The 24113-nt window shown below is 42.5% G+C and overlaps 2 protein-coding genes across 4 annotated transcripts; one reads left to right on the top strand and one right to left on the bottom strand.

The window, feature by feature from the left end:
- Positions 1–347: 347 nt before the first annotated feature.
- Positions 348–10928, bottom strand: LOC108249556 (kelch-like protein 12). Of its 2 annotated transcripts, none has more exons than XM_017439022.3 (12): positions 10637–10928; positions 9239–9465; positions 8083–8236; positions 6854–7071; positions 4920–5069; positions 4689–4803; positions 4499–4605; positions 4218–4413; positions 3966–4124; positions 3608–3706; positions 3352–3538; positions 348–1283 (listed from the first exon to the last, which is right to left on the bottom strand). In XM_017439022.3, the coding sequence occupies exons 2-12, from the start codon at positions 9419–9421 to the stop codon at positions 1157–1159; spliced, it is 1695 nt and encodes a 564-aa protein (XP_017294511.1). In that variant the 5' UTR covers positions 9422–9465; positions 10637–10928; the 3' UTR covers positions 348–1156. The 2 variants fall into 2 exon arrangements, with proteins under 2 accessions (XP_017294511.1, XP_017294510.1); XM_017439021.3 differs by lacking the exon at positions 10637–10928 and adding an exon at positions 10437–10630.
- Positions 10929–11805: 877 nt separating this feature from the next.
- ptpn1 (protein tyrosine phosphatase non-receptor type 1) lies at positions 11806–23684 on the top strand. 2 transcript variants are annotated; one of them, XM_017439034.3, is made up of 10 exons: positions 11806–11964; positions 12086–12388; positions 12953–13043; positions 13758–13858; positions 17186–17284; positions 17387–17524; positions 18165–18374; positions 18512–18673; positions 18803–18960; positions 21712–23684. In XM_017439034.3, exons 2-10 carry the CDS (start codon positions 12332–12334, stop codon positions 22001–22003), a joined length of 1308 nt encoding a protein of 435 aa, XP_017294523.1. In that variant the 5' UTR covers positions 11806–11964; positions 12086–12331; the 3' UTR covers positions 22004–23684. The 2 variants fall into 2 exon arrangements, with proteins under 2 accessions (XP_017294523.1, XP_017294524.1); XM_017439035.3 differs by lacking the exon at positions 11806–11964 and having other exon boundaries at positions 11972–12388.
- The last annotated feature ends 429 nt before the right edge of the window (positions 23685–24113 follow it).

The following is a 24113-nucleotide window of genomic DNA, read 5'->3' as shown; positions in this document are numbered from 1 at the left end:
ACATTTTCCTGAGAAAAGTTTTAGGAGCTTTTCAAGTTTTATATCTCTAATAAAACCATAATTAATGGGGCTTTTCATGCTACTGTACCTAAATAAAAGTTTATACACCCTGGGGACAATGAATTTGCTCATTTAAATCAATTTAAGCTTTTTTAACTTGACTGTTAATCGACCACGGATCAAACTGAAACAGAAAATAAAGCATTAAATGAGTAATTACAGGACTGCTGACCTGCTTTGTTTGGACAGATGTTTTGCTCTTTCTTCATGAATATGAGCGTCAGACTCAGCGTGTGAAGGAAACGTGCAGCCTTCTGTCTTTCAGGTGATCAGATCTGAATAAAATGTCGCATTTCTCAGAGCTTTTATTGAATTCTCAGAACAACAGTGATGTTATCCTACAGTGACTTTTATCCTACATGTCCAAATCCAAACGCTGAGGGGAGAGAAAAAAAAAAAAAAAAAGCCAAAACAAAAACATGCATTTGATTTTCAATATCGCGATTTCTCAGCTTTACCCAAACGAAGGAGAAAATAATCCAAATTGTAAAATTTCAGTCATTTTCTAAAACAATGTTCGATTTGAAAGTTAAAGAATTAGCATTAAATCTTTTTCATTAAAGTGTTTTCCATTTAGAAATAAAATAACCATTTCCTGGATGACTTAGAAAAAGGAGCGGAGTCACTGACCCGTCTGAAAGCTTGTGGACGGAGGATCGGCTCACTCGGAGCGCGTGTAGTGTCGCCATCTTTCAAACGGGAGGCAACATGAGTGTTCACTGGTTGATGTAGGCCAAAGTCATAAGGCAAGATAGCAGCAGCTGGAGTCTAAACCCGCTCCGTAGTTTTCTCTTCTGATGAGTAAAAATATATTGCACTTTGAAGACAAACTGAAAAAATAATCTCACAGGTAACGACAGACACCGCCGAAGAGTCATGCAAGTGGTGATGGGCTCCTTGGAAGTGAAGTGCAGTTTACCGCGGCGAGGCTGAATCTCTGGAGCTCAGTCCGACTGGTGAAAGGCGAAGCCCCAACGGACGAGTATCTATTTGCATACTGGCACACAAACATCTTCCTTTGTGGTTTTCTTTTAGCAAAAGTCTAGCTGCCTGTCCTTCAGGGGGGGGCCTGCTCTCTTCTTCTCTGGGCGTAACATCACTTTTCTCGCAGGACGCAGACGCCCGCGTCGCACCTCTGGGTCGCCATGGACGTGACGACCTCCCAGGAGTCGATGACCGGGTCGTAGCATTCGATGCTGCTCAGGAGAGAGTTCCCGTCGTATCTGGAGGGACAGCGAGAAACAGGGTTTGAACGACGGCAGCGGGCGAGCGTCTGAATTTATCATACAGCTGCAGGTTGTAACACAGCAACGAGCCCTAAATCAAACTAAATTCAATGATTATGCAGCTTGTTTTCTTTTTAGCTCGCTTAATTGCTGTCTGTAAGTATTGTGACGATGTGGAAATAAAACAAAAACACTTAACGACAAAGAAAATGAAGCTGAAGCTCTTTTTTATTATTTTACCCACAGTGAGGTCCTGCTTTGTGAGGGCATGCTGCTTCAAGTACCGAAGACAAATACAGTCTAACAACTTTGGTTCAAGTGGGTGTGAAGATTCAGGAGATCCAGAAACATCACAGGTGATGACACTCAACATGATTATACTCTGTGCTGAACAAATCTGAACATCCGAGCTAAATCATCCACGCTCTGCTGTCATTTAACGTAATGTAAGGTCGTTTTTTTTTTTCTCAGTCGCACAGGGCCAAGGTCAGTCTGAACAAAGACAGATGAGACACGCTGGTGTTACAACGTCTGCGTCTACACATACACGTTTCACCAACGCTGCGTTAAATCCAACAATCATTCAAGAACACATTTAAATATTTAAAGCAGGGGTCTCCAACCCTGGTCCTTGAGGGCCGCCTTCCTGCATGTTTTACCTGTTTCTCTGCTCCAACACACCTGATTTGAATCAATGGGTGATTAACAGGCTTCTACAGAACATGAAGAGGTGATTTAACCACTGAATCAGGTGTGTTGGAGCAGGGAAACAAGGAAAACATGCAGGAACGCGGCCCTCGAGGACCAGGATTGGAGACCCCTGATTTAAAGTTTTGTATCCTTGCATTAAGCTGGCTGTGAGGAGACAGCTGCACGGGACTGAGTGAAAATATTTATAAAATTGCCAATATATGTGATGTATCAAGCATTCTTCCACGTTAGACATCCTAAATCACTACAGAATGAACATCAAGTATAAACGTTCGAGGCAGTCTTTTAGCTATCTGCATCTGATTTGTCCCACGTGCTTCTGCTGCACCCCTCACAGACACCTCAACGCACCGCTCATCCAGAAAACTGCAAACCTTCATCACAATCAGGACAACTCTTTTTGTGAAGGGAGAGGCGGACTAAAGCAGTGTAAGAAAAAAGCACCTAAATCTATCATCCAGGAGGGGTTTGAATTTTGTGAAGAAGACCTGTAATAAATGCAGCTTTATTACTAAGTCTGTTGGCTCAGTGCAGAGGGATTAATGGGCTTTAACTTAATACAAAACGTTACAAAAAGAGGAAGAGAAGTTCAACGTGCTGTCAGTGCAGGACAAATATATCAACCATTCGAGTCTGTCGGCAGGTTTTTTTTTTTTTATTAAAAGATTATATTTGAAGATGGAGTTGAAGATAAGTTTGTTAGGAGTCTGTCCAGCTGCTGAGGGACGCCGCTGTGGCACACTTTATTTGTTTAAATTTGCAAATTCAATAAAAAAAAATATTCCTAATCAAAATAACAACGATCAAAACACAGAAATATTTGTTCTGGAAAAACAAAATTGCACGTCTACCATAATGTAGTCAGCTACATAAATAAAGAACAAAAAAAACAAAAACAATTATTAGTCCTACTGTATGTTGCTTAAAACTACAAACATTAGGTCTAACTTTCAAAGAATACTGTGTGCTGTGACAATAAGGCCAACAAGTTTGCCCAACCTAATAAAATTATTCTAATTAATATATTCATATTCACTTTGCTCTCTGGTTCTTTTTTTAATGAATTTTATGTCAAACAGACGTAAAAAAGAAAACAGATAAAACAAACTTACAGTTTAGAAAGGAGCAGGCTGAATAAAACACATTTCTCTACCCCTTTCTCACTTATCTATTGATCAATATAACTCCTATTATAATAATAATAGACTATAATAATTATGATGAACCCCTCTAACATTATATATTTGTCACCAATCAACACCTGTGTGTTTTTCTCAACAACGTCCCCCTCAGCTCTTAGCTGTCCTGAATCACATGACCGACGTCAAACCCCGAAGGAGGGACTCCATCTTACCCTGCGATGGCGTAGAGGCGTCCTCGAAGGACAGTTGCTCCGACGTAACACCGAGGAGTCGTCATACTGGCTACTGTGGTCCAGTAGTCCGTTCTGATGTTGTACACCTCCACCGAGTCCAGGTGCGAAACGCCATCGAAGCCTCCCACCACGTAAATGTGGTCATTCAGTAAGGCCACACCAGCCCCTGAACACAATTCAAACTTGTCACACTCACACACACATCTGTGACGGTTCAATGTTTCCCTACACACACCTGAGCGCTTCGTGGCCATGGGCGTCACACTGGTCCAGTGTCCCGTGTGGGGGTCATACCGCTCCACTGAATTCAAGATATTTAGGCCGTCGTATCCACCTGGAGCAAGACGGAGAAGTGTCAAACTACTGAGGGTTTCTGAACCAGTCAACGGGTCTAAAATGGTTTCTCTGCAACAATCAAGACTATGACCACACATTAATCTTCATTTAACTGAATGAAAGTGAAAAAGAATCAACAGAAACCTCCTCTAATTATAGATTTTTGTACCGTTTCTCGCCCTTTCTAATGTTAATCTAAATCTAAGTAAAGCAGCGACTCCATGATGAGAATGAACGTGAACATCTTCCTTCCACACCTAGACAGTATATCAGCCCACTTGCGACCACCAGACCGGCTCCCTCTCTGGCTGTCTGCATATCTCCCAGCATGCTCCACTGGTCGATGTTGGGATCATATCGCTCCATGCTGGTGTGACGCCGGCTGCCGTCGAATCCACCCGCAACATAGATCATGTCTGCCGAAGGGTGAATATTTGTGTCAGAATATTGTATTTTTCTCCCCAACGAAAGGTTAAAAAAAGTAAAAATAAAATTCTATTAGCGCTCACCTCCGAGCGTCGTGGCTCCAGCGAGGCCGCGCCTTACATTCATGGTGGCGACAGTGTACCAAACACCGTCTTCGTCTGCCGTGTAGTCCAGGCACTCCACAGAGCTGAGCCTCGACCGGCCGTCGTAGCCTCCGATCACGTAAACCCGGTCGTGCAGGGACACCGTGGCCACGTAGCGCCTCTTACGTGCGATATTCTGTTGAAGGCACATCGGTCGCTTTCAGCCAAAGCAACTCAGAGGATAAAAATCCAAGCTGTTTCCCCAGAAATTCAACACTCACAGGCAGAAAGCTCCATTCTTGAGTTTTGGGATCATATTTCTCAACTATGTCTATTGGTGACTGCTGGCTGCCAAACCCACCGATAACCAGCAGGACTTCTTTGGCACCTGGGAGAAAACAGCATGATTACAAGGCTCACGTATCAGAGACGTGCACTTAGCTAAATTGCAGCTGAAAGCAGGGCTCCTACCTAATCTGGCTTGTGTGCGAGGGCCCTGCATTTCACTCCGCAGCTCCGGTCTTAAGTGGAATTTTTTGGCTTCGTCGACGAGGTCCCGACAAGGCAGGCTACACCGAATGAGAGGCTAGAACATGTGAAAACTTGCTTAATTACGGTGTGATAAATACTTCAGCGAGCGATCTTTCATCTGCAGCTTGCCGTGCAATCACACAACGAGCTGCCGAGGGTCGTCTGGCTCACCTCGGCATCGATGACATCTGTAATGTAGCGCGGGGTGAGGAGTGGCATTCGAACGAACTCGAGCATGTCTGGCAGGTAGGGCTCTCGCTCTTTACGGTTGTGTTTAACCCAGTTTAACACGGCCTCAAACACAGGCTCCTCGGAGTCCACCTGCGCACGGACGGCACACAGTTAGAAGGAGAGCAATCCCAGCAAAACCAGCCACTAACATCTGCCAGCGAAAGATGTGCACAGGTTTTATTAGCGATACAACAAGAGACAAAACTAAAAACATGAGATCTGAAGGAGAAACCACAGCATAAAAATACATTATAGACCCAGAAATGTCTAAATGTCTATTATACAAATGAAGGTTTGCAGCATTTCTCTCCATGAAGTTCTTCTTTTTAAGTCCAGACAGCATCAGAGTGATCTCAGTTTAGGGATTTATCCAAAACAACTTTAACTTGAAATGCTCCTTACAGTTTGAGCCAATGCGACATCAGGTATTTTTACACCTCATCACTTTAGCACGAGAGAGTTAGTTGTTCGTGTTGGTGTTATTTTCTCAACTGAGCATCATTCACGTTGCTGCGTTAATAATAAACCCAGCAGCTGTAAACTTATTTTACGTCAGATCAGCCGAGCTCACCTCCAGACTCAAACAGATACATTCATATCGCCAGAGAAAAAAAAGCCTCATTCACTTTGCTATATTAATAATAATCACTACAGTTTTGCTGTCGTTCTGGGATCAGGCTGGGAGAATTGAGCGTCACGGCTGATTCAAAAGCTCAAAACTTCTGCGTTTGCAATCAGACGGCAACAAAGACGTTAAGTTGAGGAAATAGTGACAACATAAAGAAAAGTGACCTCTTAATCAAACGGGACGTTGTGTAAAAATACTTGTGATCGAGTTTGCCTGAAATGCATTTTGAGTTTAAAGTTGTTTCAGACAGTCTGTTCTGAGACAGTGACTGCTCACGCGTTCTCCACACAACCCCGATTCAAGAAAACTGAACCATCTTTATAAACAGACTGCAAATACTCAACTTGTTGCTGGTTTGCCAGGGTTATAATGATTATTTAGAGCTTAAAAATGCAGTGGATGAAGCCTGCTAAGCAAAAAGGTATGGATATTAAATGAAACACTTAAAAAGATTGATTTGATCATTTGAAAAACATGAAATGTATTGCATCCTCCAGTCTAAAACAAGCATTTATTTAGCAGTGAAAGTAGAAGTTGCTAAAGGAATGCACTTTTCTTTTCCAGATGGAAACAGTTTTGAACTCCTGCCAACGCTGCAACATGTTCAGCCATTTATTTTTTTTTTGCGAGCGCGAATACGCAACGTGTGAATTTAATCTGCTAAAGGGGGAGAAACGAGCCCTGAAGCCTAAACCCCCCCCCAAATCTTCAAAGGCGGCAGAAAAATACTTTAACTGAGGGCTAATCATCCATGACTGCGTTTGACGTGTGCTGTCTGGTTTTATTTTAAAAACAACAAAAACGACAGGAACAACAATTTGACACAATTGATGATCAATAACTCATCTTGTGATAATAACTGTGTTTGCACAAAGCCAGGCGTGTGGTTGGGAAACAGGAATTTCCTGAGCACAAAGGCAAACTTAAATCAGGTTCACTTCTCTGCAATTTCATTGTCAGGCCAATCCCGAAAACTGATGGGGAGCTTGCTGGTCGGGGGGTGCGCAGGTCGCTACTTGCTTTCCTCTTTTCACGCTCAGGTGCTCGACAGACAATAAGAAAGCTGTAAAAGTCAGACTAAAACGTCAAATTTACGAACATCAAAAGTGCAGATGTTTATACATGGGTGCCCCGCAAAAACATCCCATTAATAAAAGGATCCTTCTGTGTTTTTAAGCTTCGAGATCTGATCTTTGCAGCAGGAACAGAAGAAGAAGCGAAGGAGGAAGATCTCCGCTCGTCCTACCTGGATCTCGTCACATTTTATGAGCTTTTCCACTTCCGTCTGGCTCAGCAGCATGAACTCTTCGTGCTGAACCACCTCGGAGAAATGCTTCTGGGAAAAGAGCTCGGCGGCCTGCATCAGGTCCAGGCAGTTGTGAGTTTCGGCGAAGTCGCGGATGCCGAGGCAGTTGGAGGGGTCAAGCTGACTCTCCAGGAAATCGCAGCACGCTCGCTTCACCCCTGGGGGAAACCAAAAGGTCGCTTGTGGATACGTGCACAACATGTCATTCAAATTAAAGCAAACCCTGACTGATGCCACTTATTAACCGAGAGAAGAGGCAGTTGATTAAAAAGTGATGCCACACTTTATCAACAAACTTAATCATTATTTTATCCCCATACCAGCCAAATAGTCTCTGGATTACAAGTTCTGTGGAAAGATTGTGAACAATAAACATCTTACCTGTTGCAGATAGTGACGGCTGGGACTGACTGGCTAATGGCTGGTCTGAGAGGGCCCAGTTCCAAAATGGATGGCTGCCGTTATTAAAACTCCAGTCTTAGTTTCACAGAGGTTTGTGTGAATGATCTGTTATAAACCTTTACACCGCCATTGATTTTGCATTACTCAAAGAGTCCCAGGGTGTACTGGAAGTGCCACAGCTGGCTGATGCCGTCACTATTTGAGCTTAAAATAACCCCAGAATTCATTGTAAATATTTGTGTGGTGCAAAAGTGACGACAATGTCATGACTTATAAACTAATTTTCACATGAAGCACAGTAACATTTTTGAGACTGGAGATGTTTTAGGACGACAACAATCCACTTTGGTCTTGGCCTTGCTCAGACTAGCCTTTAGCTCATCAGTCCAGTCAGAATTAAACTCTATTTCTCCAAACTGGGGTGTTCAAAGAGCCACTTACTACAGGCATCGTTTATAAGTCGAAATTAATATAAACTAAATAATCAAATCATTTCAACCACTGAACCTCAGTCCTTCAGACTTAATTACAGTGAATTGACCTGGACTATAATAAAAGGCACGGGTGAGTTTATGACTAAATAGTCTCACTCTGTCATATTTGCCTACTATCAGGAGATGAGCTTCAGGTGATAAAAAAGTCTGAATTACATTAATCTCACTTGCAGTGATTACTCATATGAGTAAAACAACGTAGCTGAGTCCTGGCACTCAGAAGAACGGCTCGTACCACCCACCTAGACTTTGCAGCCCATGCACCGACGTTACCTTTGAGCTGCAGCAAACACGCGGCGGGGAGCAGTTCCTGCACATTTTCCACTGTGACGAGCACGGTCTCTGTGTAGACGAAGTCCAACAGGATCTCCATCGTCGCTGCGGTGAGCCCCTGAATGTCGACGAAAGATTTCCCCTTTTCTGCGAGCTGTAGGGCCACAAGAATAAAGCAACACATCAGGTATTTCCCTATATTTGTCATCTCACAATCAGGAAATAAAATGTCTGTTTGGAGGTTTCTGTCACATCAGCAGCTCAACATGTCCACCAATTTGGAAGTGCATTTTTTTAAAACTCTGAAACAAACAAGAAATAAGAAAAAAAAAAGAGAATGCTGAAATATCCTCTCTTATCAATACTTTAGAGCCCTTCAGCAGCTGTGAGTCAGTTTTGATCCATCTCTCTGGGAGGCATTTCCCTCCTGGTATTACCACATAGATCCAGAATGATCCGACAGCAAGTCGACAGATCTGACGACACGTGTTCACAGCTGCTGACAAATCCATCCCCAAATGTCCTGAGTGACGACTTGGAACATGATCTCAGTCATCTGCTCATTATAAACATGTAATCACACAGTCACCTGCCAGACGTGAAAAGCTGCAGACTGCTGTGATTTATCTGAACAGATGATCACGCGTCACATAAGCTGAGTGGGCCGTCTCTGTTGTTGTGATTTCACACTCAGTCATCATGTCGGAAGTTAGTGGGGAAAAAAGCCAGTGTGTTCATTCAGGCATGATGACATTATCCCACCGGATAATTAGGAAGAGGGGGCTTTTCTTATCTCCCTGATTAAAGCGATTCACCCCTGATCTGCGAGTTTTCTTGAACAGTTTATTTTGGCGCCTTCTTCATAATCCCACCCTAATCTTTCTTAGTAGCCTTGCAGACTCTGAGACCTTTCACAAAAGACCGGACCAAAGCGTCTTTTGTCCTGAACGTCTCCGGTGTTCACAAGTGAAGAGGACTTTAAACACACAGCTGGAATTACCGTAACCACATATATCAGACTTCTGACTTTAATTGATGATTCCGATATAAATTTAAGGGTTAAAAAACACCATGGAAGATTTATACTTTAAGCTCTGCACATCAGATCTTTAACTGCGATCATCAATTTGTGAGGAAGAGAGAAAAGCACTTTTACCTCACTGGTGAACATGGCACAAAAATAGTCGCTGCAGGCCGCCAAGACAATCCGGTGAGCCGGGAAATCGGTGTTGTCCACCCTCAGAGTGATGTCGCAGAGCGTGTTGCTCTTGCGCAACGAGTTCATGGCGTTGAGAATGGATTTGGCGTGGGAGTTTGTCATGATGTCCTTCGGAGCCATGATGCCTTGAGAATCTGCGAGGGACCTCAGACTACCGCAGGAACCTAAGACAAAACGAAGTACAAACACAGGAAGGTCTCGGCAAAAAGGTAACAGCACTTTACCCACACAGGAAACGCCAGATAGAAACATAAAGCTCTGAGATTATAGTTTTACAGCTTTAATGAGGCTTAGTGATCAGAAAATTATTTAGCGACTAGCCTGACCTCTTAATAGATATAATCAACTTAAAGACGAAATGTTCTCCTTACTAGCGTGTCAGATATTAGTATTTATATGGCTTAATTCAAGAAATACCATAAAGTGTGGATTTTGGACTGTTGGTCAGACAAGATAAGGTGATGAATAATGTCACATCTGTCAATGGAAAACTTTAAAACGATCGTTTCAATTTTTTATTACTTATTTTTCCCTAGGCGGTCTGAATGACCAAACTTGATAATAAAAAGTGTAATTAGTGGCATTTTTTCCTCTAACAGGGGTTGAACAAGTCAAGCAGCAGGCCAGTTTATATTATGAAACAAAGTCACATAAAATACTTAATTTGGCAGACTTGGGTTAACAAGAAATCACACAAACACACATGAACAGGACAGGTAGAAACACAGAGTAATGATTTAAGAAGCATAATTAAACATATAAAAGGTATAAGACTTTTATAAAGCTGAGAAATGTGACTGTAAAGCTAATTTGTTGTAATTTAAAGGTTTCAAAATACAAAAATATGGACTCAGACACTGTTTTGGTTATATTATTATATCTATATATTTAAATATTTTAATTTAATCTACAGAGAAAATATTCTATATAATGTTAAGATAGCTGTGGTGAGAAAGATAACTTCCCACATTTAATTGTCAATAAACTAATACTAATGACAACAAAACTGATCCTAACAATAACCTACATAAGTGAAAGGTAAGACCTTCACTACCAAGCACTTTCCCCATGTTGTCAATGGTAATTAATTCATTTAAACCGAGTTTTTGTGGCGTGGTGTTGTAATCAAACTTACCGTGGAAAGATCTGAATACTTTTTCCACCACTGGGAGGCAATAACTATAGCTACACATGAGCTAAAAGCAGCACTGGCGGCTAACCCCAACGCCAGACAACAGCTAAAGAAAACAGCTGCACAAAGTGGACCGGAGGCCAGAAGAGGACAGCACAGAAAGCGACACACACAGAAGAACTTGGCAAGAATCGGCATAATACCTGTCGCAGCAGTAAGGCTGAGGCAACGCGCCTAGCTAAGTTGCTTTGCTAGCTAACGTTAGCCGCACCAAAGTCCCTCGTCCAGTTCTCGCTGCCAGTCAGCCTGAAGAAGACAAATTACCCTAATCCATCATGACTTCCGCCAGGTCACAACAACTCACAGCCTCCGAGGGGGGCCTGTATGTCTGAAATATCAAAACAACGTCATATTAGCCCCCAGTGCGAGCTTTATACAGCAACAGTGTTTCGTTGACTAAACTGCAGAGAGGGTCACAGAACCACAACCACTGTATGGCAAGCCGAATGAGCATATAATATACAAGCTCCTTGAAACATGTTCAAACACATCTGTTCTTCACATGGTCACATGTGCTGTCCATGATCAATATTTCACATCCTTCAAACCTCAGTCTTCCTAGACAATGCCATAACTTTTTCTCACATTTCAAACATATACACTTTCACTGTTATGAGACAGAAAGAAACTATTTTAGTTTTATTAAATATCTTTTTAACAACAAACGTGTTAACACGGAAAACTGTTTTTTCGGGATATCTAATTTTTATCTAATGACAAGTTAAACAGCAATTTTAGACATCTGTAACAAGAATACAGGCTGATTATTTCTTATATTAAAATACATATATATCTGAACTTGATGGGATGTCATTTAAACATAAAACAATTGTGTTATTGATATCTGAAATGCAAGTTTCTCCTTGTAAGATTTCAGATGGTCACAGTGTTCATTTTAGATATGAAGCTATCTGGAGCTGAAAGCTCCTTTGTCCTTGGAAGAAGGATGTCTAAAATATCTGAAATGTTATTTGTGGGTTGAAAGAAAGCATAGTTTTATATCTGAAATGTTCTTTTGAACAAAGAAAAACTGAACTGTGGATATCTGCAGAACATATTCAGTCTAGCAATTAAATGTTAAAATGAGCTCCTGAACTTTTATGGATTTTTAGATATTTTAAATTTAGAGTTTACATATCTAGACTCGGTTGTTGAGACCTTTAATTATGTTTTGTATTAATATGAATGCTATTTTAGTTAAATTCCTACAAGTAAAAATCAGCCATTTTGACTAGTAGAAACACCATTATTGACAAAACCTGTGTGGTTTGACTATATGTTGCAACGAACTGCCATACTGTGGTAGCAGCCGTGATTGCTCAGATTGGACGTAAACAGACCCCTGCGCGAGCGTACGTATGGGAAGCCAGTCCGTACGTGCGCGCTCCCGGGGCTAGACGCGTTTCTTTCCAGAAACAAGATGCCTCCTGCGCGCCCTCGCCTGTCGGTTTCTGCTGCTGTTTTAGGAGCGGTGAGAGGACTATTTTCTACTAACAGAGTTACATTCCGGACCCGAGCGGTCTTGTAAATCATACCCAAATAACTCGCAGGGCCGTATTGTCACTGAAAAACCGCGCTGTGCTCTATTTTAGCCACCCAAGGACAACAGCTACAGCGCGTAGGAGGAGCTAGCGACGTGTTTCCGCTAAGAGCAGGCCGAGACGGCGATCTATGCCGCCGCGCTGAGAGCTCACTGCAACCGGACGGCTGGCAGCCACTGCAGGAAACTCTCTGACTACAAGTTGTTTGGACACCGAGGAGCTGCGGTTCTCCGTGTCCGGGGGGTGGGGGGCGAAAAGGAAGAAAAAAAAAGAAGAGCGGCAGCTGGACTGTGAGCAATGGAAGCCGAGTTTTGGGAAATCGACGAGAATGGGAGCTGGAACTCCGTTTATCAGGTAGGAGCTCTGGGCTCATCAAGGTGGGACACGAACCGCGGGTGAAGCTGTCATACCGAGGTAGCACTCGCTCAAGAGTCAGGTTTTTATTTTTAATAGCCACCATCTCTTCTGCCCCGTTCGGTCCGTCCGTGCTCTGGCGGGTCGGACCTTTCGGGCGGCTCTTGTATCTGTACGGATCTAAAGCCTGCAGCACCTCCCACCACAGGGTGTGTGCTCACGTTTGATGTCTGAAACCTGAGTGAAAGTGCCCCTGAGCTGCACAGACATGAATATTCTTAGTTATCTTTAAGACGTTATTCTCACGTTCTTAGTGCTCATGGTTACACAGGCAGGTTGTGTGTATTTAATGTTTAATCTCTCTCACACACACAGAGGCCAGTGTTAGATATCGGTGTAAAAGGTGACACATGCTTGGGTTTCTCTGCAGAGTTAAATTAAGGAAGGAAGAGCTCCCCTCACGATTTTCCCACACATGCTCACATTCAGTTTTGTGAATGTGAGCATGATCTGCAGCGTTTTGCATTATAACAATATGTTTGGGTGTTTTTTGTTTCGCCGCAGGAGATTCGCCAGCAGTCGAGTGAGTTACCTTGCAAGGTCGCCAAACTACTTGAGAACAAGTCTCGGAACCGTTACAGGGACGTCAGCCCCTGTGAGTGACCCCTTCGCCTGAAAACTACTTTTTAAAACCACATGGCATCTGAGACATGCCAGACTCACAGTCGGGCGGGTTTCTAACCTTTAAACTTCAGTCACTGATGACTTCCTAAAAGCAACAGCAGCTTCTAATGAATCCTAGTTGGATGAACATGAATATGACAACTTACAGCTGCTTTATGCAGTGTAAAATCTTCAGGAATCTCGTGGAAACTAAGACCGACGACATATAGGCACAGTCGGATATTATTTAACATGTGTTTTCTAATCTTTTATATTTGCAGAACCCCTCCAGTCGGCCTCTGTTCTCTTTTCATGTAGGAACAGTTCTAGAAATTTTAAAATTAATTATCTAATGAACTGAAAACATCTCAGTCCAGCATCTCGGCTTCAGTAGTTTTCTTCTTTCTTTTTGTTTCCACACTGAATAAGCAATGCAAATTGTGTAGCCCGAGTTACAAGTAGTCACGCTTTTTTTTTTTTTTTTTCTTATTCGCATTAAACAAGATGTGAAAATGAGGAACCTGAAACTTTTTGGGCTATTTACATGTGATCTCTGAGGCTCTTTGGCTGACACCAAGTTCACCTCAGTGTTGAAGGCGTGACAAGTGTTCAGTTTGTTCAAAGAAACATGTTTCCCATCATGGAGTGTTACTGCACATAAAAAACAATAAATACATCAAGAAAACCCTCTTCTTTTTTTCCTCAGTTGACCACAGCAGAATATGCCTGCAGCTGGGTACAAATGACTACATCAATGCCAGCCTAATAACTGTTGAAGAGGCGCAGAGGAACTATATTCTTACTCAGGTAAGCAGGAAGATTTTATTATCCACATTACTATTTGTACACAGCTCCTGTAGTTATCTGGTCAGTGGATATCTTTCAGTAGTGTTCAAGATTATGTTATAATACTGTGGTAAAAAGTTCTGCATCTGAAATATTTACAAGCAGAAGTACTTGTACTTGTCAACAACTGTGTGCTCTGAATTGAAGATACTAGATGTATTAGATGGTGACTTAAAGACGGCAAAGAACATGTGAGGCAAAACGTACTCTATTGGTGTTCAGTGAGTGGAAACCAGCAGAGAGAAGTTTGAAGTTGCAGCTGCTATCAAGATGCACAAATCACAAACTCTCCAGCGGATCTACAGCTGAGTTAAAGCTAAGGAGACTACGTTTCAAACCACAGGATGTTCTGACAGCAAGCTCCAGGTCTGACAGAACATGTTCAGAATTTGGTGAAAGCTTGCAGGATGAATCCAGTTGTCACGGCTCTCTGATTTGGTCTGTTCCTCCCGTGAACAACGGTTAAAAGGCGGTGATGGGAGTCAGTCTGCAGCTGGTCTTAGACCACGCCGCTGCCAGCGCGTTGAGGTCTTGTAGTGGCTGCGGTCCTGGTGTTTTTGGCTCAGAGCTGTATAACCTTGTTACAGTTTGCAGTAAAACATTTGTGTTCATTTACTGCTTATGAATGACAAACCCAAGACTTTAAGTGTCTGGTAAAGCTGTATTTCTAGTTTTCCTAAAGCAGTGAGGGAATGAATCTCTGATTTTTCCGCCTTTTTTTTATTAGTCGGCCTTTTTAACATGCACTGTTATGTAAGTTTCTAATGTAGACAAGTTGGGTTCTGGGAGAGGTTATGAACAATAAATATCATACCTGTTGTTGATGGCTCTTTAAACAACCTAAGTTTAGAGAAACAGAGTTTAACTCCAATACGACTGATGAGCCAACGGCTAGTCCGAATGCAGTCAAGACCAAAGTGGATTGCTGTCGTTTTAAGGCGACTCAAATCTTTAAAAATTGGATATCAGTTCACGCGAACGCTGTTTTATTAATCTTAACATCGCTTCCAAATCCTCAACACCGTTATTTACATAGAATTCTGTGGTTATTTGTAAGCGCAGATTGCAGCGGTATCAGGTAGCTGCAGCACCTCTGGGGCAGCCTGAGGAATATTGTAATATTTCTACGGAAATACAGTTCCCTCCTAAAGTACTGGAACAGCTAGGCAAATTCCTTTGTTTTATGTTGTTCACTGAAGACATCAGTGAGTGGGTTTGAGATGAAAAGATGAGTACGACACAAGAGTTCAGAATCTCAGCTCTTATTTCCTGGTGTTTACATTTCGACATGTTCAACAACTCGGGACATATCATCGTTTGTTTGAACCCTCCCATTTTTCAAGCGTGTAAAACTACTGGAACATGTGACTGACAGGTGTTTTTTGTTTTAGGCTGATTGTTCAAACATTAAATAGCTCTGCTTGACTAGTTTATGTTTTTAGCCTGAGTTTAAACCTATACAGACTGCATTTCTTGTTAAAGAGGATAAACCAACATGAAGACCAGAGAGCTGTCGATGGGAGGAAAGCGAGGCATTTTGAAGCTTAGAAAAGAAAGAAAATCAATCAGAGCTATTGGACAAATATTATTAACCTTTATTTAACCAGGCAAGTCCCACTGAGATCTCAGATCTCTTTTTCAGGAGAGGCCCAGGCCTGAAGGCAGCCTAACATGCATGTTTTTACACTGAGGAAGGAAACCAGAGCCTGGAGAAAACCCACAGAAAGACCCCAGGTCTAACCCGGGGTTTGAACCCAGGACCTTCTTGCTGTGAGGCAACAGTGCTAACCATCAATCCATCGTGCTGCCATTGGGCATAGCAAGCACAAGAATTTGGTTTGTCCTGAAAAGGAAAAAAAACAAACTATTGCTGTACTGAGCAACAGACGTCGCACAGGTCGGCCAAAGAAAACAACAGTAGTTGATGACAGAAATATTGTGAGAGCTGTAAAGAAAACACCAAAAATAACATGCAGTTACATCATCAACGATCTCCACAGTGCAGGGGTGACGGTATCACAATCCACTGTTCGAAGAAATATCGAGGCCGTACCACAAGATCCACACCACTCATCAGCAGTAAGCATCAGAAGGCCAGATTGGAATTAGCAAAGAAGTACAGAGATGAGCCACAAAACGTCTAAAACACAATCTTATGGGCTGATGAGACCAAGATTTGTCTCTACCAACATGATGGAAAGGCCAAAGTGTGGAGAAAGAAAGGAGCTGCTTACGATCCCAAGCATACAGGCTCATCTGTGAAGCATGGGGGAGGTAATGTCATGGCTTGGGCGTGCATGGCTGCTTCTGGAACAGGCTCATTAATATTTACTGATGATGTAACTAATGGTGGTGGCAGCAGAATGAATTCTGAAGTGTACAGAAACATTTTGGCTGCCAGTTTAAGGAGAAACGCATCCAAACTAATTGGGAGGAAGTTCATGATGCGGCAGGACGATGACCCAAAGCACACCGCCAACGAAACGAAGGACTTCATCGGGGTGGGGGGTGGGGGGGAAAGGTTTTAACCGAGACCTTGACCCAGCAGAGCATGCCATTCACCTCCTGAAGAGGCGACTGAAGGCAGAAAACCCCTGAATCAAACAAGAACTGAAAGAAGCTGCGGTGAACGCCTGGAATAGCATCACAAATGAAGAATGTAACAGTTTGGTGGCGCCAATGGGTCGCAGGCTCGAGGCTGTTATTTCAAGCAAGGGTTATGTCACCAAACATTAAATGTTATTTACTTTAAGATTATCTTCCTTTACTTTTGCTCACCTAAAAAGGCTGTGGTCCAACACAAATGGTGATATGTCCTGAGCTGTTAAACACATTGAAATGTAAACACCAGGAAACAAAAACTGAGATTCTGAACTCTTGTCTCATACTCCTGTTCTGATCTTAAACTCGGATGTTTTCAGTGAAAAACAAATAAAAGAATTTGCCTTGGTGTCCCAATACTTTAAGAGGGGACTGTAATCGTATAATGACAGACTGGCGGCAGTGTTGAGGTCTTTGAAACACGACAGCAAATCCATTTTGGGATTGGCACTTAGTTGTGTTCAAACTAGCTGTTCGCTCATCAGTCCTGTTTGCAGTTAAATTCTAGCAGAAGTTGATGAAAGAGTTATCTGCAGCAGGTAAGATATTAATTCTTTATAACCTCTTTATGGTTACAGCAAGATTACAAATGGCAATACACTTCTCTCTTTCTAAGTATAATAAAAATCTTTCTAATCATCTAAAATTCAAAAAAATTTAGGTGAACTTACTGTCATTTGTTTCCAGGGCCCCCTTCCAACGACATGCGGGCATTTCTGGGAGATGGTATGGGAGCAGAGGACCCGGGGTGTGGTGATGCTGAACCGAGTCATAGAGAAAGGATCCGTAAGCTCATCGTGTCTCTTTTACCCAGGAGTCTCACTGCCTTTCCCCCTTTTTTTTAATTTAATGTCGCTCTGTGTAACGTGCGCCACCGTTTGGTTTCAGATTAAATGCGCTCAGTATTGGCCTCACAGAGAGGAAAAAGACGCACTCTTTGAAGATACCAACTTCAAGGTCACTCTGGTCTCCGAGGACGTCAAATCTTACTACACGGTCCGACAGCTGGAGCTGGAGAACCTGTCTGTAAGTCGTCTCCCTCCTGAGTTTAGGCATTTAGACCACTGTTCATTGTTAAATACTGAAGCTGAACGTCAGAATGAAAAGCACAGAAACTATGAGAACAGCTTCTGTCACATATTAATTAATTGTTTACAATCTGCTGCGTCAGTAATTGATCCTAAATCCTATCAGGCCTCCTGTTTATCTTTTTAATTTTGGCGATATAAATGGCTGGGGCTGCTGGGTGGATTGATTTGTTTTACAGTTGGCAGCTATGGTTGTACTTTGGCTTTTTAAATTAATTTTTTACCTCTGTCAAGGTCATTTGCTGGTAACATACAAAACCAACAACCTCTGGTATTTTTTTTTGTTTATGAAATGTGGTTTTTTCCTCCTCACGATACCAGAGCTGAAACATATTTTCATTTCTTCACTTCCCCACTCAGTGTCCCCTCAGTTTCAGATTTGCTGATATCAAGCCACTCCTTTGCTTTTGATTTTGTTTTAGTAGTGAAAGCATCTTGTATTTGCTTTCTTTTTCTCCTATTAACATAAAGGTACTACACGCCTGTGTATGTTTCTACATTTTTGGCTGTGGATCTGTGTTTTCAACGCCACCTGGTCTTGCGTGTCCTACTGTTTTCACTCTGATCTGTCCCCTCAGACTCAGGAGACACGTGAGATTTTACATTTTCACTACACCACCTGGCCTGATTTCGGAGTACCGGAGTCCCCCGCCTCCTTCCTCAACTTCCTGTTCAAAGTGCGAGAGTCGGGTTGTTTGAATTCAGACCATGGACCAGTGGTGGTGCACTGCAGTGCTGGTATTGGACGCTCGGGGACCTTCTGTCTTGTGGACACCTGCCTCCTGTTGGTTTGTACAAAGTTCCTTATCATCAGAATCTACTTGTTCTGTTTATCTAGTGCACGCAATCAGCCCACTGTTTTCAGCAAAATCGACATGATTTAGCCACGAGGTCCGAACGTGAATGTTTTCATGGTTCTTTTCAGATGTCTCTCCGCAAAGACCCGTCTTCGGTGCGTATTCGTGACGTTCTGCTGGAGATGCGGCGCTATCGAATGGGTTTGATCCAAACTGCAGATCAGCTCCGCTTCTCTTACCTCGCTGTCATCGAAGGTGCCAAGTACATCAAAGGAGATACGTCTCTGCAGGCAGGTTCCTCCTCTCCTCTCAGATTACACCAGGTGCAGCTGGTTCTCAGATTAGGAGACGCCGCGGGATATAAAAGCAAACAGTGCTCTTTAAGAATAAACAAACATATTTTTTTTCTCTTTCTCAAGGAGTCATGGAAAGAGCTCTCAAATGAGGAAGATGATCCTCCAGAGCTCACCCCTCCCCCTCCTCCTCCCAGAGACCCTTACAACGGCAAACCGGAGGAGCCTTCCTTCTTCCCCGACAACGTGGAGCTCATCCAGAAGATGGAGGTTTCCAGTCTGGGGTGAGCACAAAACAAATAGTTGGAGAATGCAAATAAACAGAAAGCAGGTGATACAATGTGCCGAACTGAATTAGAAAGTAATGCTACAAAACACAGCGTGCAAACAATTATTTTAGATTTCCAAAGCAGTCCTAAACTTTTCAGGGCCCCATAAAATTCCAGTAAGAAGCATTTCAGGAACAAAAGAAACTGCTCTTGAAAAGTAAACGTGTGACAAAAAGACAGGTTGCTTCAGCTCAGTCTAAAGAAGGGTTAGTTTAATATTTCTACATGTAGCTCTGAACCTTAAAGATCTGCAGGGAGTACATCTCTGATTGATGCTGGTAATTATTCAGGTCAAATATTAAAAAAAGCACTATTCCATAGTTTTCTTATCAAAAGAAGGCCTAAAAACAACAAACAGTGATGGGGAAATACTTTGAGTAGTTAAAAATGTTTGGCTCAGTTGAAAGCAGACACGTTTTAAACCTGGAAAATGTCAGACTGGTTGAATTTGAGCTCAGCAGCTTGTTTTATTTATCCATTATTAAAGGAAAACTGCCTAAATTCCTGCATTTAAGTTGCAGTGTAATGTTAAAGCGATAGTTCAGATGTTCAGAAGTGAGGTTCTGTGGAAATCTTATGAACAGTAATATCTTACCTGTTGTTGATTGCTCTTTAAATGACCTCCATTTGGACAACTAGTTTAACTCTGACCACACTGAAGCGCTGCCAGGAGGAGCCAAGACCAAACCAACTTAAAAACCTAAACTTAAAACCTCTCTAATGATAAAAAACATTTAAGTCATGTTTAAACTGCATATCGCCTGTCATCTTTCATGCCATAGTTTTAAACCGAAGTCGTCTTCTGTTGAGAAATGATAAAGTTAGATGTTTTGGTCAAACCTTTAAAATGTTGTATGTGCGTTGTCTTGGGTTGGGCATTGTTTGAGTTTGAACGGCTCCGATTCCATGTCTCGATTCCTGTTCCTAATGATTCCAATTCTTTTAAGAAACGATATATAACCTTGTAACCTTTCTGTGGCACTCTTCTATTCGTTACACCAACATCTTTCCCGTGGACGGTGAGCGGAGCAGCGTGTCGTGGAGTCTGGTCAGCTGCTCGGCTAACGTTAGCTGGGTATTTGCATTTGAGTTGAGTCTCAGAGAGGGCAGAGTTTTTCTGCTAGAGTGATTTTAAATTGGTCATCTAAATGGTAAATGGCCTGCACTTGTATAGTGCTTTATCAAGACCCCACAAGACCTTCACATTACCATCAGTCATTCATTCACACATTCACGGACTGATGATGGTGAGCTACATTGTAGCCACAGCTGGCCTGGGGCGGGCTGACAGAAGTGAGGCTGCCATCACACCGGCGCCACCGAGCCCTCTGACCACCACCAGTAGGCAGGGCGGGTGAAGCGTTTCGCCCAAGGACACAACGGCTGAGACTGATGGAGCAGGGGTTTGAACCAGCAACCCTCTGGTTACAGGACGAACTCCCACCTCCTGGGCCACTGCCGTGACTAGGTCGCGCCACACTTTTACACTTCTGATTGCTGCTGCACACTGCCTGTGGTGGCGCGCACACTTCCTACGGATTCTTCTTCCTGGTGTCGAAACTAGGAATCAAAACTTAGGAATTTGAACGATTCCAGGAGATTAAGAACTTTAGTCCCGGTTCCAATCGATTCTTGAGACAGGATGCCCAACCCTAGTGATGTCCCATGCTACGAGGTGCTGCACAGTATTTTAGAGCAGTGCGCTGTCAGTGACTCTCAGCTACGATCACACCCAAGTTTAGCTCGATATCTGTAAAATTACAGTTGTAGCCATTTTTCTTGGCTAAGGTCAGTTAGGTATAGTCACCATTTTGAATTGGGTTGACTCTAAAAGGTAGTAAACGCACATCCAGTGATTTGAGTTTCATAACGTTCTTCCAGTGGTTCATGAGATACTCTGCAAACAAATAGACTAACACGCACAGGGAAAACATTATTGACTGCAGGCAATAATAAACCTTTACACCACGTCAGTTTCACATTGTTTACATAGAATTATCTGGTTTTATAGACACAAATAATAGCAGCAGGTAGCTGTAGCACCTCTGTTTGGAATATTTCTCTTGTAAAACCATAAAGTGCCAAATTGACTGCATAGTGAAATAGTGATAACATGAAAGGCCACGACAGTTTTTGACACTGGAGTTGTTTTAGGACTGAAGCAATTCACTTTAGTCTTGGCCCCGCTCGGGCTGGCTCGTTGTTTCAGTCAGAATTAAACCATTTCTTCAAACTGTGGTTATTCAGAAGGTTATCTGAGACAGGTAACGTATTACTTGTTCATAACCTCTCCACAGAACCTTACTTTGACATACGCCTATTTAAAGACATATGTCAGGAGCTTGCTTTTTTTTTTTTGTAATTGCTCCATCAGTCTATTTTTCATGTCTCCCTGTTTACTAAAGTCATAAACTCTGAGAACAGGGATTGTGTGAAGGCCTGCGCAGCTGTGCACGTTTTTATGTGCTTTAGAATAAAACTGCTGCAAGTTTGTAGAAACGCTGTCGTACTTCATCCGTTCAAACCAACTCGAGTCGTATCCTGCAACAGTACCAGATAGTTGATCTGCATGTTATTATGTTCTGCTTTATTGAGAAACCTTACAAGGTTTTTCCACAAACCCTTTAAATAAATGAGTTGTAAAAACTCTTCTAAATGCAAATTCAGACATTTAAAACTTTGGTTTGACACTGTGTCTTCACTCAGGTCCTCACAAGACAAGACAGAGCTGCGAAAGAGGACCGTAGGTTTCCCCGAACCGCCGCCGCCTCACAAGGCTGATCAGGTGGATGGCCATTTGGGAGCACAAAGTCCCATTTCCACAACTCCAAACAAACCCCAGCAGGACGAGCCAGAGGAGCTGGATCTGTCCGAGGCGGGGCGGCCAACGGAAAGCTCTCCTGCGCCGGGACCTTGGTCCCCTCTCCTAGTCAGCGTCTGCCTGTGCACAGCGCTGGCTTTCAGCGCTTACGTCGGCTATCGAGCCTATTTCCACTGATGTCTGTCCTTCCTCTTCCTGCTTTCTTTTTTTATTTCATTTTATGTTTGGATCTACAATGTTGCAAAGTGGACTTGGCTGGCCAATCAGCCTGTAGTGAGTGGGTTGTTTGGTTGTTTGACGTCTTCAGGTCCATCACTTTCTTGTTTTCTAAACGCAGTGAGAGGGGTGCTTGGCTGCCACTCATGACCCAAACGTTTTGTCTGTACGCCATCTTGGATGCTCAGGGCTTTAGTTTTTCAGGTGCCACATCCCCAAATCTGTGTGCCGACTGAACCGCGGACTCAGCAGAAAACACACAACCAAACCTGCAAAGGGAAACGAGTTTGCATCGGAGCTGCTTCTCTGTGAACCAGGACGAATGCCCTCTCTGCCCATTTTATATGCATCTACTTTCTTATTTACCAAAATGACACTTTTGAATGTGTTTTTTCCATTATATATATATTTTTTTTCTTCCCACTAAGCTCACGTCTCCGGTAGGATTTTGACTTGTTTTTATTTTTCTATTCGCTTACATAAATGGATTGACTGACATTTAGCGAGCCAGTTTGCAGACATGCCAGTCGAGGGGTATTTTTATCTTTTTTTTTTTTTAAATGGGTCAAAATGAAACCTAAACAGTTAAAAGGGAGAGTATAAAAAAAAAACAAGTATGTGCCCGTTGATTGCATGCAGATGTGGGCGGTTACCTGTCCACATTAGTCGCCTGTGTTTGGCTGGTTGAGTGTGGGTTTTTTTTGTGTATCTGTACATTTGCATATCTACTCATATGTGTCTGCTCAGAGAGAAATATTAATGCAGCTTTTACAGAAATGTGAGACGTAGACGGAGCGTCCCTCTGTGTATTCTCTCCCAGATAGCCCAACAGTGACACGTGCCACCTGCTCCAGTTGCTCAGATTATTCTCGAGACGGGTCAGGACGCCTGGCTTTAGTTACTGTACTCGGTTGCAGTAGGTAAACGTGTGTAACCCGACCTAAAGGCAGCTGATACGCATCGTGAAGCAAAGTCAGAGGTGTTCAGTCGCACCCGATTGCCAGCAGAAACAGTCCGGGACACAAAGTAGCTCACGCCCAACGCTATTTGCCAGCAATAATGATTTAAATGGAAGGAGAAAGTCGGCGCCTTTTACATGATCAGACTCCGAGTTTGAGTTTGGGACCAGGGATACTGAACAAACCAAAAATCAAGCACCAGCACAGGGATGATGACGATACACTGTACTAATTACTCACTGTATCGTGGTGTGACCCTGAGCTGGCAGTATTCTTTTGTATGATTGGTGTTTTTTTTGTTTTGTTTTAGCATGCTGCATTTGTGAATCAACCGTTTAATCCTAAAAAGAGATTAGTTAAGCTGCTACCATTGGTTTACCGTTGGGATACGGCAAAGTTCATCACTTTGTCCGACAGCTGTACCTTTTTCTTTAGAATGTATAAATGTCCTCTTCGGGGGGGGGACATCTTATTAAATTTATATATAAATATAAAGCTATATATTTCCAATCAGGTTTAGACTTGCTGAGTTCTTTTTTCTGCTTTAGTAATGGATTAAATCTCAGCACCTGTGCAGCAATTGCACCACGTTTTCCTGTTTTTTGTATGCTGAGCTTAAAATCATGTATTTTTTTATTTACATTTGTTTTTTATTTTTAAATAAAGGAGAAAAGAAAAAAAAACCCACCTCCATCGTTTTTTTTCTGATTTTTAGAGTCTGTTGAAGTTTGACAATCAAACATGAGTCATGGACTTTGTTAATCTGGGTCATATATATCGTATTTCTGTCTTATCAGGTGAGTTGTGAATAGAAAAAGGCCTTTAACCCTGAGCAGCAGCAGAAGTCGTCACTTTGTTAATCACTAATCAGGTTCACAGAAACTGGCAGCTCCCACTGTTTCAGGCTGCTCTTTTAACTTTAGTTGAGATCTTTAACTTTTAAATCAGCTCAGTCTTACAGCATCTGCTTTACTTCAGCGGGTTGAGGAGGTGTTTACTTTTATTTGTGCAAACCCTGGAATTTAAATGGATCTCAGTTTGATTATAAGTAGTAAATCTGCACAGGGGGTTTAGATTAATGACGTTAAATTGGGGGGGGGGGACTTTTAAAT

The sequence above is a fragment of the Kryptolebias marmoratus genome, linkage group LG8 (genome assembly GCF_001649575.2).
Source record: "Kryptolebias marmoratus isolate JLee-2015 linkage group LG8, ASM164957v2, whole genome shotgun sequence".
In the NCBI taxonomy this organism is placed as follows: Eukaryota; Metazoa; Chordata; class Actinopteri; order Cyprinodontiformes; family Rivulidae; genus Kryptolebias; species Kryptolebias marmoratus.
This window is presented reverse-complemented; position numbering and strand designations above follow the sequence as displayed.

What these genes read in the sequence shown, in the direction of transcription:
- ptpn1 (XM_017439034.3), top strand. Translation starts at nt 12,332, where the DNA reads ATGGAAGCCGAGTTTTGGGAAATCGACGAGAATGGGAGCTGGAACTCC. An exon ending in GGAACTATATTCTTACTCAG is followed by an intron (nt 13,859 to 17,185) that starts GTAAGCAGGAAG and finishes ATTTGTTTCCAG; the next exon opens with GGCCCCCTTCCAACGACATG. An exon ending in AAGGAGATACGTCTCTGCAG is followed by an intron (nt 18,674 to 18,802) that starts GCAGGTTCCTCC and finishes CTCTTTCTCAAG; the next exon opens with GAGTCATGGAAAGAGCTCTC.
- LOC108249556 (XM_017439021.3), bottom strand. Translation starts at nt 10,494, where the DNA reads ATGTGTAGCTATAGTTATTGCCTCCCAGTGGTGGAAAAAGTATTCAGA. An exon ending in GTGTTTGCTGCAGCTCAAAG is followed by an intron (nt 7,072 to 8,082) that starts GTAACGTCGGTG and finishes GGTTTCCCCCAG; the next exon opens with GGGTGAAGCGAGCGTGCTGC. An exon ending in TGGAGCCACGACGCTCGGAG is followed by an intron (nt 4,125 to 4,217) that starts GTGAGCGCTAAT and finishes ACCCTTCGGCAG; the next exon opens with ACATGATCTATGTTGCGGGT.